Here is a 12392-nt window from a genome sequence, read left to right on the forward strand (position 1 = left end):
GCCATGCGTGGAGATTTCCATGGATACCAAAGGAGGAGAGTTTGGTGAGCAGAGCGGGGTGCCAGACCGTATCGAAGGCACGTGATATGTCGAGGGAGACAGCTCTAATTTCTTGTTTGGCATTGAGGACCTCCATCCATTGTTGAGACAGCAGAAGCGGCACGTCCAGAGTTGAGTGACCTGGTCTGAAACCAAATTGATGATCGGAGATCAAGCCATTGGAGAAGAGGAAAGATTTCAAATCCGAAGCAATGATGGATTCCATGACTTTGCTGATAATTGGGAGAAGGCTGATTGGTCTGTAGTTGCTCGGATCTGTTTTGCACCTTTTTTGTGTAAAGCGGTGATGTTGGCTGATTTCCAAGCAGATGGCAGATGACCTTGAGCAAAAGAGAGGGTGAAGAGAACAGAGATGGAGTGAAAGAGCGGAAGAACAGGATTTTAGGACCCGTGGGCTGATGCCGTCAGGTCCAGTTGCAGAATCAGAGTCGAGGGTTGACAGAAACATTTCCACCTTGTCAGGAGGAAAGGACACAGAGCCCAGGAGCAGCTGGGTACGACTGGGTACGGTGGGTACAGAGAGGGATGGGTTTGGGACACAAGATTTAGAGGCAAACACAGAGTTGAGGCATTCAGCTTTTTCACGTGCGGAGTCAGCTGTGTAGCCGTTTGAGGTAAGGGAGGGGATGGAGGGGGCACAAACACCAGAAACAGATTTGACCAGACGCCACCAGGATTTTGAAGAGGGAGACAGATAAGAGAGTTCGGTCTTGAGAACGGAGAGATATTGTTTCCTGGCTCTCCTGAGGGTGGACACACACTTGTTTCGGGCTTTGTGAAAGGAAATGAGATTTCCTTCCGTTGGATTTGCTTTCCAGGAGACGAAAGCAAGTTGTTTCTGGGCAACAGCCTCACCACAAGATTCCGTGTACCATGGACGGGAGGAAGGGTATGACAACTGAAGACGAGATGGGATAAATCTGTGCGTGAGAGAGAGCAATTTACTTTGGAAGAATTCCCAGGATGAGTTGATGTCAGAGGTGGTAGAGATGGGAGACCAATCCAGATGATTGATGGCTGCTTGAAGACAGTGCCAGTTGGCCTGAGTGAAATGCCAGACTCGTCGATGCTGAGGAGGCTCCCTGAGAATGGTCAGAGAGATGTCCACTTTAACAAGCACATGATCAGATGAGCCGATTGGAGCAGAAGAAGAGCAGCAGACATTTTCAGGGAAGTTGGTCATAACCAAGTCCAGAAGAGAAGATGCTCCGTTGACTGAGATCCGGGTCGGGAAATTGACAGATTTTGTTAGTCCCAGTGAGTCGCAGAAGTCCTTTGCTGAGGAGCCACGGTTGGTGAGAGAGGTACCCACACCCAGCCAACTGACATAGTGACAATTGAAATCACCACATATGAGGAAGAGAGAGTTGGGATGAGTAGATAGAAGTTGGTCCATATTATCAGACAGCGAGATGTAGATGGAGTCATCAATGTTTGGTGGACGGTACAACACACATATGAACAAGAGGTGGGAGCGAAGGGGAAGCCGTAGCCAGCGGTATTCCTGGGGGTGAGGTGGAGAGAGGGCAGTGCAGGGCGAGTGAGAAAGAGAGTTTTTGATAAAGATAGCAACCCCACCTCCAGGACGAGGCTCAGGTCTATCATACCGGAGGAGGGAGTAACCCGGGAGAGATACTAAGGAATCAGAGACATCATGAAGGGGGAAAGTTTCTGTTAAGCAGATCACGTCTGGTTTGTCAGAAGCAACCTGTATGGAGAGGTCAATTAAGTTTGAACGAAGGCCCCGGATGTTTGAGGTCCATACCTTGTTGTGTTGTGTTGTGTCAATCATGTCAATCATACCTCCATCGTTGTGTCAATTTGTTTTATACCGTGTACCCCTTCCCCCACCCCACTCCCCCACTGGCCCCCTTCCCTCGGCAGATCTACCGACGTCCCTGTTCTCTGCTGTTGTTGTCCTTGTATGCTTCCGTCTCTCTCCCTCTCTTGTCTCCCGCTCCCTTTATTTATTGTTTGTTTTTTGGGTCTGTGCCTGTTCTCGCGTGTAATGTGTTAGCTCTTACACGAACCTTGACCCTGTATACAAAAAATATAAAGAAATATAAAATAAAACAAAACATTTAAAAAAAAAAGTATTTGGGATAAATGGTATTTTTTGTTTTTTGATTAATCAATTAATTGATTAGTTACTTGATTATTCTCGATCAATTAAGTACTTATTTATTTCCTTTCTCTTCTGGGCATTATCTCAGGCACCTTTTGAGCTAGGAAGCTGATATTTGGAGATATGACAATGACCAAGTGATTTGGTTGTCAAGGCTGTTTTTGATTTATTGATTGATCAATTAATCGATTAATTATTTAATTTTTCGATTCATGACTAAAAAATATTTATTTTAAGTTACAGATTCGGATGAAATGGTGGTGGTTTCGGTATTCTATTCGCCAATTGATTAATTATTTAATTATTTTATGATTATTATTATTACTAGCCGAAACCCGTGGAACATCCACGGAAGGGAGGATGTGGTGTATGGATAGAGTGTACCATTATGGATGGCATAGGGGATTTGCTTGTCTGAGTAAGAGTTAGGAAGAAAGATGAGAATGAAGAGTGCGTATATGAACAACGTATTTATTGCAATCTACTTAAATGACAACGCTACGATATACTTTTGAGGTTAGCGTACACCGCGATCGCCGACACCGGCACAAATGCATGCTCAGGCGTGTCCACTCAGTGGACGGCTTGCTGTCGCCTTCGACTGTCCAATCAGCGGACGGCTTGCTTCGCCTTCACCCAGCAGACGCCAATACGATGGCGTCGTAAGATGGCGTCGTATCGGCAGTTAATCGGATGCTTTTGCGCCCCAATGTCGGCGAATTCAGATTTTTCGAGTATGGCTGTACGTGATAAACAAAGAGCGCGGTTCGTAGATCGTAAATCCATTAGTGCCGTGGGCATAGGGTCACTGGGTGCGGCGTAAAAGGGATAACAAAGTCAAGTCCTTACGCTATTATTATATAGATTTTTTCATTATTGATCATTTATTTATTTTCTTTCTCATCTGGGCAATATCTCAGGCACCTTTTGAGCTGGGAAGCTAATATTTGGACATGACAGTGACCAAGTGATGTGGCTATCAAGGATATTTTTGATTTATTGATTAATTAATCAATGAATCAATTAATTATTTATTGATTAATCAATGAATTTTTTTTCCCCGATTAATGACATTTAATTAATTTTCAAAACGTTACAGCTTTCTGATGAAGCACCGTTGGTTTAGGTATGCTTATTGGCCAATTGGTTAAGAAAATATCTTATGATCAATATTTATTGATTTTAATTATACAATTAATCAATCAATTATTGTACACCTCTCCCTCCCAATACAGTCTCCGTAAGGTGCACGGCGGTATCACCAGGCCCCGAAGGTGCCCCGGCAATGCCGCGCTGCAGGATATTTATTTATTTGGCATGGGGGCGGTGTACTTTGAATGTATCTGTACTTATTATTATTATATAATTTTTAGAAGCCTTGTGAGCCATTTCAGGTAACAATCCTTGTCTCGCACGCATGATATACGGAAACATATCCCAATCAACATTGCTGCTAAGGGGTTCTGCGCATGCACACCGAATATCCTGGGGCGGAATACTTCATTTTGAAAGTCCCGTATTGTGTGGAGCTGCACAACTTTGTGAATTTCCCAACTCCTATCTCCATGATTGGTACTTCCTCCTTTCTGGACCTGGTAATGATAAGCTTTCAAAACAACCTTATCTGTTTCTCCTCTGCCCCATTTTGCTCCTCTAACAATGTTTTTGTGAAAGTCCACATGTCTCTGCCCGTTGTTCAAGAGCTACCAGAATGCCGCAGAGTCTGGTTATTCGATTCTATATTGACTCCACCTAAGGGGCATTTTCACAAATGTCTGCCATCTCCTTCTCACGTGTATGGTTATCCGACTTCGTCTGCAGCGATCATATCCATTTTCTAGACCCTGGTACATTGAATGATGCTGTCTTCCTACTCTGCTTACCAATTGGTCTGCCTGTTGCATGCAAGGCCACATAGTTTCCTAGCTTGCAGATTGCCTACGCTGTCAATTCGTACTCCTATTTCTCAATGGAATCAACTGTGGTGAAGATTTATGTTCCAACAGGACAATGACCCCTAGCATAAAACAAATAAAAAAGCAACACTGGAATGGATTCACAACAAGAACGTGAAAGTCATTGAGTGGCCCAGCCAAAGCCCAGACTTGAATTCCATTGAGAATCTGTGGAAAGACTTGAAGACTCCTGTTCACCGACACTCCCCATCCAACTTGACAGAGCTTGAGCAAATCTGCAAGGAAGAATGGGAGAAACTCCCCAAATTCAGATGTACAAAGCTAATACAGACATACCCAAGCAGACTCGAAGCTGTAATCGCTGCTAAAGGCGCTTCTATGAACTGTTAACTCGAGGGGTTGAATACTTATGTAAATTAGATATTTCTGTATTTTATATTTAATTATTTTGTTCAAGTTCCTTAAAAACAAAATTCCACTTTGAAATTATGGGATATTATATGTTAGATCAGTGACAAAAAAAATCTCAATTCAATCCATTTTAAATTCAGGCTGCAACACAACTAAATGTGAAAAAGTCAAGGCGTGTGATTAGTTTCTGAAGGAAATACCCCACTTTATCCTATGATTTATTTATCCCACTACTGCTTGGAGAGGCTTTCGTTTCTTTGCCATATTGTATTTAATGGTATAGTTTGCAGCTAAATAACGTTGAATTCTATAAATCTGCCGGGTACAAGCTCACTCGTCCGCAATGCTATACGGACTGAAAACAGCTCAGGTGGTAGAAGATGGTGGGAGGTGGCACCTCTGTGCATGGCATGGGCACAGCACCTCATTCAAACTCGCGTATGATCAAGTTATTATACGGACTGAAAACAGCTCAGGTGGCACCTCTATACATGGCATGGGCACAGCACCTCATTAAAACTCGTGTATAATCAAGTTATTATACGGACTGAAAACAGCTCAGGTGGCACCTCTATACATGGCATGGGCACAGCACCTCATTCAAACTCGCGTATAATCAAGTTATTATGCGGACTGAAAACAGCTCAGGTGGCACCTCTGTGCATGGCATGGGCACAGCACCTCATTCAAACTCATGTATAATCAAGTTATTATACGGACTGAAAACAGCTCAGGTGGCACCTCTATACATGGCATGGGCACAGCACCTCATTCAAACTTGCGTATAATCAAGTTATTATGCGGACTGAAAACAGCTCAGGTGGCACCTCTGTGCATGGCATGGGCACAGCACCTCATTCAAACTCATGTATAATCAAGTTATTATACGGACTGAAAACAGCTCAGGTGGCACCTCTGTGCATGGCATGGGCACAGCACCTCATTCAAACTCGCGTATAATCAAGTTATGCGGACTGAAAACAGCTCAGGTGGCACCTCTATACATGGCATGGGCACAGCACCTCATTCAAACTCGCGTATAATCAAGTTATGCGGACTGAAAACAGCTCAGGTGGCACCTCTGTGCATGGCATGGGCACAGCACCTCATTAAAACTCGTGTATTATCAAGTTATTATACGGACTGAAAACAGCTCAGGTGGTAGAAGATGGCGGGAGGTGGCACCTCTGTGCATGGCATGGGAACAGCACCTCATTCAAACTCATGTATAATCAAGTTATTATACGGACTGAAAACAGCTCAGGTGGCACCTCTATACATGGCATGGGCATAGCACCTCATTCAAACTTGCGTATAATCAAGTTATTATGCGGACTGAAAACAGCTCAGGTGGCACCTCTGTGCATGGCATGGGCACAGCACCTCATTCAAACTCATGTATAATCAAGTTATTATACGGACTGAAAACAGCTCAGGTGGCACCTCTATACATGGCATGGGCACAGCACCTCATTCAAACTTGTGTATAATCAAGTTATTATGCACACTGAAAACAGCTCAGGTGGCACCTCTGTGCATGGCATGGGCACAGCACCTCATTCAAACTCATGTATAATCAAGTTATTATACGGACTGAAAACAGCTCAGGTGGCACCTCTATACATGGCATGGGCACAGCACCTCATTCAAACTTGCGTATAATCAAGTTATTATGCGGACTGAAAACAGCTCAGGTGGCACCTCTGTGCATGGCATGGGCACAGCACCTCATTCAAACTCATGTATAATCAAGTTATTATACGGACTGAAAACAGCTCAGGTGGCACCTCTATACATGGCATGGGCACAGCACCTCATTCAAACTTGTGTATAATCAAGTTATTATGCACACTGAAAACAGCTCAGGTGGCACCTCTGTGCATGGCATGGGCACAGCACCTCATTCAAACTCATGTATAATCAAGTTATTATACGGACTGAAAACAGCTCAGGTGGCACCTCTATACATGGCATGGGCACAGCACCTCATTCAAAGTTGCGTATAATCAAGTTATTATGCGGACTGAAAACAGCTCAGGTGGCACCTCTGTGCATGGCATGGGCACAGCACCTCATTCAAACTCATGTATAATCAAGTTATTATGCGGACTGAAAACAGCTCAGGTGGCACCTCTGTGCATGGCATGGGCACAGCACCTCATTCAAACTCATGTATAATCAAGTTATTATGCGGACTGAAAACAGCTCAGGTGGCACCTCTGTGCATGGCATGGGCACAGCACCTCATTCAAACTCATGTATAATCAAGTTATTATACGGACTGAAAACAGCTCAGGTGGCACCTCTGTGCATGGCATGGGCACAGCACCTCATTCAAACTCGCGTATAATCAAGTTATATATTCCATTCGGGAAGTACATGTCGCATTTATTCCCACGTGTTTGAATGAATCAGTGCTGTGAAAACTCCCAATGGACGAGGATTTACTGCACATATCAAATGTATCTTCCAAAGGAAGCTGAAAACTGAGCATCCTTCATTGTGCCCAATCCTTTCTTAGTAAAGCTTAACTTGTCACAGTTTACAAGGCCTTTAGATGTTGCTCTGTGGATGCTGCTCCCCCTTCTGGTCTGATGTGCCCATCTCACACCGTGCCTTTCCTGGATGCTCTGGAATTCAAAGCTCTCAATCATTTTCATCCCTGCACAGTCCATGCCTCCCTCAAACAAGCAGAAGCCCAGGGCCTCGTGGGTTTCTCGTAACAGAAATGTCTTTTTACATCTTGCTCCTTCTGCTCTTTCATTCCTTTTCAGTCTCGCAAGGCCACACTTGTTCTTCCAACAACCTTCTTCCTGTGAAACTCTCTCTACTCCCTCTGTCCGTTCATCCTTTCTCTGTTGCATGGATTGTCTCTCTTCCCCACTATTGGTGTGTCGCCTTCTACCTTCTGTCACCTCTTCTACGTTCTGTCACCTCTCCAACCTTCTGTCACCTTACTCTCCACCATTTTTCACCTCTTCTACTTTCTGTCACCTCTCCTACCTTCTGTCACCTCTCCTACCTTCTGTCACCTCTTCTACCATTTTAATCTCTCCTACCTTCTGTCACCTCTCCTACCTTCTGTCACCTCTTCTACCATTTTAATCTCTCCTACCTTCTGTCACCTCTCCTACCTTCTATCACCTCTCCTACCTTCTGTCACTTCTTCCACCATTTTAATCTCTCCTACCTTCTGTCACCTCTCCTACCTTCTGTCACCTCTCCTACCTTCTGTCACCTCTCCTACCTTCTGTCAACTGTCCTACCTTCTGTCACCTCTTCTACCATTTTCACCTCTCCTACCTTCTGTCACCTCTCCTACCTTCTGTCACCTCTCCCACCTTCTGTCACCTCTCCTACCTTCTGTCACCTCTCCTACCTTCTGTCACCTCTCCCACCTTCTGTCACCTCTCCCACCTTCTGTCACCTTACTCTCCACCATTTTTCACCTCTTCTACCTTCATGAGCCATTTTTGTATCCAATAAAATATATTTTTCATTCGCACTATAAATGCGATTGCTTCCAGTATATATACACCAAGTTTTTTTTGGCACAAACTGTTATTGTTTTATATTTTTCTCAGCTCCTTCAATTTAAGACAAAAATAAAAATCCTTTGGGTAACCGGCTTGACCATAGATAACAATGTCCAATTATTGGGATGATGAGTGTTTTCATGAAAATGCAATGTTACTTCATTCTGAACTTTACCAGTGTTCTGATGTTCTCTTTGGCTTGTGTTATTGGAAGGGATGTTCCATTTGTTCGCAAGACCTTTGCTGAGTTGGATCAACAAGCAAGACTTGACGACAAGCGCTCGCTTTATATGTGAGTTGTTCAAAAGTTACCATTGTCCCTGTGAGCTATTAATAATGTTACTTTATTACCACCACAAACTTTCAAAGCTTCAAAGCTCCTAAGGCTTGGAAGACTTTGTTACATCTCCATTAAAGCTCCGTGAAACTAGAATAAAGGAATGAATAACAATTTATCAGTTCTGTGTTTGGGTTAACAAGCACAAGATACGAAAACCGAGCAACACCACATTTGTTGATCCTCGTTGACAACAATCAAGTAACTCTTACTCACTGAGTAACGACATCATCACAGAATTACCACGAATATGTTTCAAAATAAATCACATGGCACGTCATACAGTTACCAAAAATGGTTACATACCACCAAGGGTCTGTGTTGCATCGCAAACAAAGGGAGTTGAAAAGCAACCGTGGGCACTACGTTTCTCCCGCGTCCACTTCCACTCTTATTTCCTATTTCTGCCCATTACGCGAGCAGAACATTAAAGTCTGTCATCTAACGGCTCATGTTACATCACAAATTACATCATCAGCTAACATCAGGGTGGTAATATTCCAGGGGATGGTTTTCAAAATCTTAGTGAGGTTCTTCTTCATCATTCCTGCTGCTCCAATTATCACTGGTACAATTTCGATGCTCGTCAGCTTCCAAGATCTCTTGATCTCATTTTTGAGCTGTTGGTATTTGGTCATTTTCTTGATTTCTGCCTTGTTTAGGCCAAAATTGCTGAGTACTGATATCTCAATCAGCAAAGCTCTCTTTTCCTTTTTGTTCCTGAGTACAATGTCCGGACGCAATGCTTTGTTTTCCATGTTCACGCTCGATGGGATCATCAGGTTGTACATGAGCATGACGTCCTCGTTTTCAATGATTGCCCTTGGTTCGTGTTTCCATGAGTTTTCTGGTTCTGGAATGTTTAATTTTTTCCAGATATGCCAATGAATCACTTTGCATACTTTGTTGTGCCGTTGTGTGTAAATTTGTTCTGATAATAGTTTTTTGCATTCCGAGAGCAGGTGACTAGTACTTCCTGTTTCTGTCTTGCAGAATCTACACTTGTCTGTCTGGCTGAGTCCTGCCATCTTTTTAAATCCCTTGGTGTGGTGTCCATGATCTTGGAAATGTATTATGATTCGTTCTCCATCCCAGTTGAGCTGACCTCTCCTTCGCCATTCCAATGAGCCTTCTTTGTCTATTCCCACTCTATCCAATTATTTCTTGTATTTTCCTGCTTTTTTGTCATTCTCCCAGTTGTTGGTGTATATTTCTTGATATTTCCTTTTATATATTTATTTTGTCGTTTTTGCAATTGTTGGGGATGTATTTGTTGCTGTTTCATTTTCCTGTGCGGCCTCTTCTATTCGCACCTGTTTTTGGAAATTCTTTGCAAGTTGAGTTAGGGATACTTTTTCAGGTTTATTGTGTTAATGTCTGTTTACATTCTTGTTCATGTTCTGCATCCGATAATCTGTTGAGCATTTCACATGCTCAGATAGTCCTACACTCGTCGCTCTGTGCACCTGGTTGAGTTCCATCTGTGCACCTGGTTGAGAGCCGCTCCCTCCCTCTCGTCTCGGCAGGTACATTCTCGGGATGCACTGGTTTTTGTAGAACATTTTGTGGATGGTAAGGAGTTTTCTTGTTTTGATGTCTAACTTGTTGATTTCTGATTGGGTCCAGTTTATTTCTGATTGGGTCCAGTTTATTATTCCGCAGCTACATTGGAACACTGGTACTGCGAGCTGGTTTATGGCTTTGATTTTGTTTCTTGGGGAGAGGTTTGTTTTCAGGATCAGCTTCGTTCTACGTAGGTATTCTTTGGCATTTGTTTTGCACATTTGTTTGTGACATATTTGATGCCCCTCTTCTACTCCGAGGTATTTGTATGATGCTTCGTTTTCTAACTGCTGTATTGTTGCTTCAAGGTCAATTTTTATGTTCTGTTTTTGTTGGTTTACCTTTTACAAATGTGCACTTGGCGCACCTGTCTCGTCCAAATTCCATTTGAATGTCCTCGGAAAACCATTTTACTAGTTTTAATTGTTCTTTCAATTTTTGTCATTTGGCGAGAAGAGCTTTAAATCATCCATGTATAGTAGATGTGTCACCTTTCCGATTTCTTTGGATGTTCTTCTATTGGTTGTTTGGATGTATCCTTGTCCTTATTCATTGATGAGGTTACTTAGTGGGTCCAGAGCCAGACAAAACAAAAGGGGGGAAAGGCTGTCTCCCAGGAAGAATCCACACCGTATCTTTGCATCTGGTATTTCGATATTCCCTTCTGAGTTCTGTAATATCAATGTTGTTGTCAATGGATTGATTTTGTATATTTCCATGCATTTTATCATCCACGAATGTGGGACACTGTCAAAAGCTTTTGTTGTAGTCTATCCAGGCGGTGGACAATTTATTATTATTAGTTTTTTTTTATACATGGGCTGAGGCATGTAATAGAGCTGACACACAAACACACACAATCACAGGCACACAAGGACATACTGATGAGACAAACACTTAACCCAGCCACTGAGCTTGAGGGAAGTGCCATGGGGGAAGTGCACACACAAGCACGTAGTTCTTCGCATTTTGCAATTTTCAAGTATGGCCTTGTTCAGTAATAGGTGGTCAATTGTTCCATAACAACCAAGAAAACAACTAAGTTTTCTTGTTCTCAAAGCTTTGTTCCGAGGGCTCTTTTCAGGATCATCACTGAGCCCTGGACAGCTTCCAACTAATTGCAGTTCATTTGTATTAATATTTTCAGGGATGGTTTTTATGATTTATTTAAGGTTCTTCATCATTCTCATTGCTCCAATTATCATGAGTACAATTTCGGCGTTCTTCAGATTTCAGGATTTTTTTCACTTGATTTTTAGCTCACCTGGAACATAGTTCTGGGGAGCTTATGGGATGGCACGTCATTTGTCCGTCGGTCTGTAAACACTTGCAACGTCTTTTCGGAAACTGCTGATGGGATTGTGACCAACCTTGGCTAAAATGATATTTGGTATGTGGCAACTCAAGCTTGTTCACAGCATTACAAAAATCGAGGTCTACGGAGGTTGACTGAGGGTTTCAGCCCCCCAAAGTAGGTACTTGCTCTTTTCTCCTGAACTACACACACACACAATCTCTTCTGGAAACGATATACACTACCGGTCAAAAGTTTTAGAACACTTCAATTTTTCCAGTTTTTATTGAAATTTACGCAGTTTAATGTCTCAATGTACTCTGAAATTAAGCATAGAACAAATAAACAATTGGAGATAAAAAAGAAATAATGGAATCATTTTGTTTAACGAAATTTAATTTCAATTTTTGACTCGGCAAAGTAGCCACCTTTTGCAGATATAACCGCCGAACACACTCGTGGCATTCTTTCTACAATGGAAATCAAATATTGTTCGGGAAGTTCTTCCCAACACTGTTGCAGAAGTTCCCACAAATGTGTTGCACTTGTCGGTTGCTTTGCTTTCACCCTTCTGTCCAGTTCATCCCAAACCAGCTCGATGGGGTTTAAGTCTGGAGACTGTGCTGGCCATTCCATGATTTGAAGCCGACCATCTTATTCTTTTCCTCGAAGGTAGTTTTGACATAGCCTGGAGGTGTGTTTAGGGTCATTATCTTGCTGTAGGATGAACCCCTGACCAACTAGGCGTATACCAGAGGGTATTGCATGGCGCTGCAAAATGCTGTGGTTGCTCTTTTGGTTCAGGGTGCCAGTCACTCTGTGCAAGTCGCCGACTCTGGATCCAGCAAAAGAGTCCCAGACCATCACGCTTCCTCCTCCATGTTTCACAGTTGGTGTCACACACTGAGGAACCATCCTTTCGCCTACTCGACGGCGTACAAAATCCTGCGTGATGAACCAGATATTTAAAATTTTGATTCATCGGTCCATAAGACCTTCTTCCAGTCTTCAGTAGTCCACTGGTGGTGCCTCATGGCCCAGGCAAGCCTCTTTTTCTTATTTTGCCATCTTCACAATGGCTTTCTTACGGCCACTCGACCTGTCAAACCTGCAGCTCGAAATCTTCTCTTCACAGTTGAAACTGAGACTT

The 12392-nt window shown here is 43.0% G+C and overlaps 1 protein-coding gene across 1 annotated transcript in view; it reads left to right on the plus strand.

Moving 5' to 3' along the window:
- Positions 1 to 12392, plus strand: part of LOC137434802 (glutathione synthetase-like) — an 89096-nt gene that overhangs the window by 37940 nt on the left and 38764 nt on the right. The window contains exon 5 of the mRNA XM_068127916.2: positions 8263 to 8340. Within this exon, the coding sequence (XP_067984017.2) occupies positions 8263 to 8340 (78 nt within the window). The remainder of the gene's footprint in view (positions 1 to 8262; positions 8341 to 12392) is intronic.

This window comes from Myxine glutinosa, chromosome 9 (assembly GCF_964187855.1).
Source record: "Myxine glutinosa chromosome 9, kmMyxGlut1.1, whole genome shotgun sequence".
Classification (NCBI taxonomy): Eukaryota; Metazoa; Chordata; class Myxini; order Myxiniformes; family Myxinidae; genus Myxine; species Myxine glutinosa.